The 1911-nt window shown below is 36.8% G+C and overlaps 1 protein-coding gene across 2 annotated transcripts in view; it reads left to right on the forward strand.

Moving 5' to 3' along the window:
* Nucleotides 1-1911, forward strand: part of LOC107711902 (probable bifunctional methylenetetrahydrofolate dehydrogenase/cyclohydrolase 2) — a 17070-nt gene that overhangs the window by 5060 nt on the left and 10099 nt on the right. For both annotated transcript variants that reach the window (XM_016516987.1, XM_016516986.1), the window contains exons 3-4: nucleotides 615-737; nucleotides 901-1053. In XM_016516987.1, the coding sequence (XP_016372473.1) occupies nucleotides 615-737; nucleotides 901-1053 (276 nt within the window). The remainder of the gene's footprint in view (nucleotides 1-614; nucleotides 738-900; nucleotides 1054-1911) is intronic.

Below are 1911 nucleotides of genomic sequence, written 5' to 3' on the forward strand. Positions count from 1 at the left end.
GTATGCACAAAGGCACAGATCCCTAAACAAGACCATATCTGCAGATGAAACTTTTTTTGTAGAAGCATTTTTTAAATGTGAACTAGCACCTCATGACTACACCACGTTATGTTCGAGAAGCTGCAAAAGACACAGGCGCAAGTGGAATGTACAAAACATGGTGACATACATTTTTAAGTAAATATAATGTGCGATATATTGCGTCACCAAAAATTATTGCGGTCATGTACATATATTGCGCGATAAGTCGATATATTGATTATTGCGACAGGCCTAGTAGTAAATGCTGCCTCATGTGAAAGCACGCACATGATGGAGATTTACCGCTTATTATAGAACCGACTTTACTAACAAGATGCGCATTAAATATCGCATGAGATTTATCGTGCAGCCCTAATACATATCACGTTATATAGGAAAGATTAAGATTGCAAGTTGCTGTTAAAAGTAAAGACAACCGTTTTTCTGCATTTAATGCTTACGTTAATGTTGTGAAACATGAAAATGGAATTTTACATAAAATCATTATGTAATTTTATTATGTATTTTACAGTACAAAATGAATCATGTGTTCACTAATCTCTTCTTCGAATGGTACTTGTCAATTTGTCAAGGCATGTCAAGCAGCACAATCTTCAGGCCAGCATCAGTATCTCAGGAAGAGATGTTGGAGCTGATAGACAAATTCAACAGAGACAGGGGCATCAGTGGGCTGCTGGTCCAACTCCCTCTTCCAGGTACTCTAGGATTCTGCTGGATCAAACTGTGAAACTGATCATGTAAAATGGTGTATTGCAAATAAAAATAGAGTCATTCAAAGTTAGGATCTTCACTGTGTTTGTATCTGAATCAGGTTTGCAAAGTGAACTCATATTTTGAATATCTCTCTCTCTCTTACAGAGCACATCAACGAGAGAGCCATATGCAATGCTGTTGCCCCAGAAAAAGACGTTGATGGATTCCACATAGTAAACATTGGGAAACTCTGCTTGGACCAGAGGTGCATGGTGCCAGCCACAGCAGCGGCAGTGTGGGAAATCATCAGAAGAACGGGTTTGTGACTTTGAGATCACAATTTTCTTTGAGTTGTAAATGCACTCAGTTTCTCAGCCATCTCATATTGCATCCCCTGCAGAGATGTGATTGGGTTGTCTGTGATTACATTGGTTAGCAGCAGGTATAACAACAGTATCTGATGTCAGTTTATTGCTTTTCCATTCCTTACACAAATCCTTACACATTTTGAAACATTGTTTTGCAATCGTATCTGTATTTTGATGGTTTTTCCATACCATGGGCATTTGGGAAATTGAGTTATAAATGTTTACTCAAATTCTATACTAGCGGTCAAAAGTTTGGTATACTTAACAGTTTTTTAATGTTTATGAAAGAAGTCTCTTATGCTCACCAAGGCTACATTTTCTTTTATTAAAAAATACAATAAAATAGGGATGCACGATATTATCGGACTGATATCGGAATCGTATGGGATGATATTAGACTAAATGATTAATAGATGCACGCACAATTATCCATGTACTGCATAAATTTTATACATGTATCTTAATAACCACAAACAAATGTCTTTCAAGTTGAGTCTGTGGAATTCGGGATTAAATGATTGTGCAGCGATTTGTACAAATAAAGAGATGTTTGCAAATAAAAATGTTCTGTTCTGCATTAATATATCATAAATTGCTCATGCAAAAAGGAATCTATGCATATGTGGATCAGGAATAACTGACAACATGCCGTTGAATTACAGAAGAACAAAAACAAGGTACCGTCACAAAGTGGCCGATAATGGCTTTGAATGTAAATATCGGCATCGGCCAGATATGAAAAATTATGTCGATATGTCTTGCAGATAAGAGGAATAGGTTAACTCACATGTGCTCAGGGTGTGCTAGC

The sequence above is a fragment of the Sinocyclocheilus rhinocerous genome, unplaced genomic scaffold, assembly GCF_001515625.1.
Source record: "Sinocyclocheilus rhinocerous isolate Xijiao unplaced genomic scaffold, SAMN03320098_v1.1 scaffold988, whole genome shotgun sequence".
NCBI classification, from domain to species: domain Eukaryota; kingdom Metazoa; phylum Chordata; class Actinopteri; order Cypriniformes; family Cyprinidae; genus Sinocyclocheilus; species Sinocyclocheilus rhinocerous.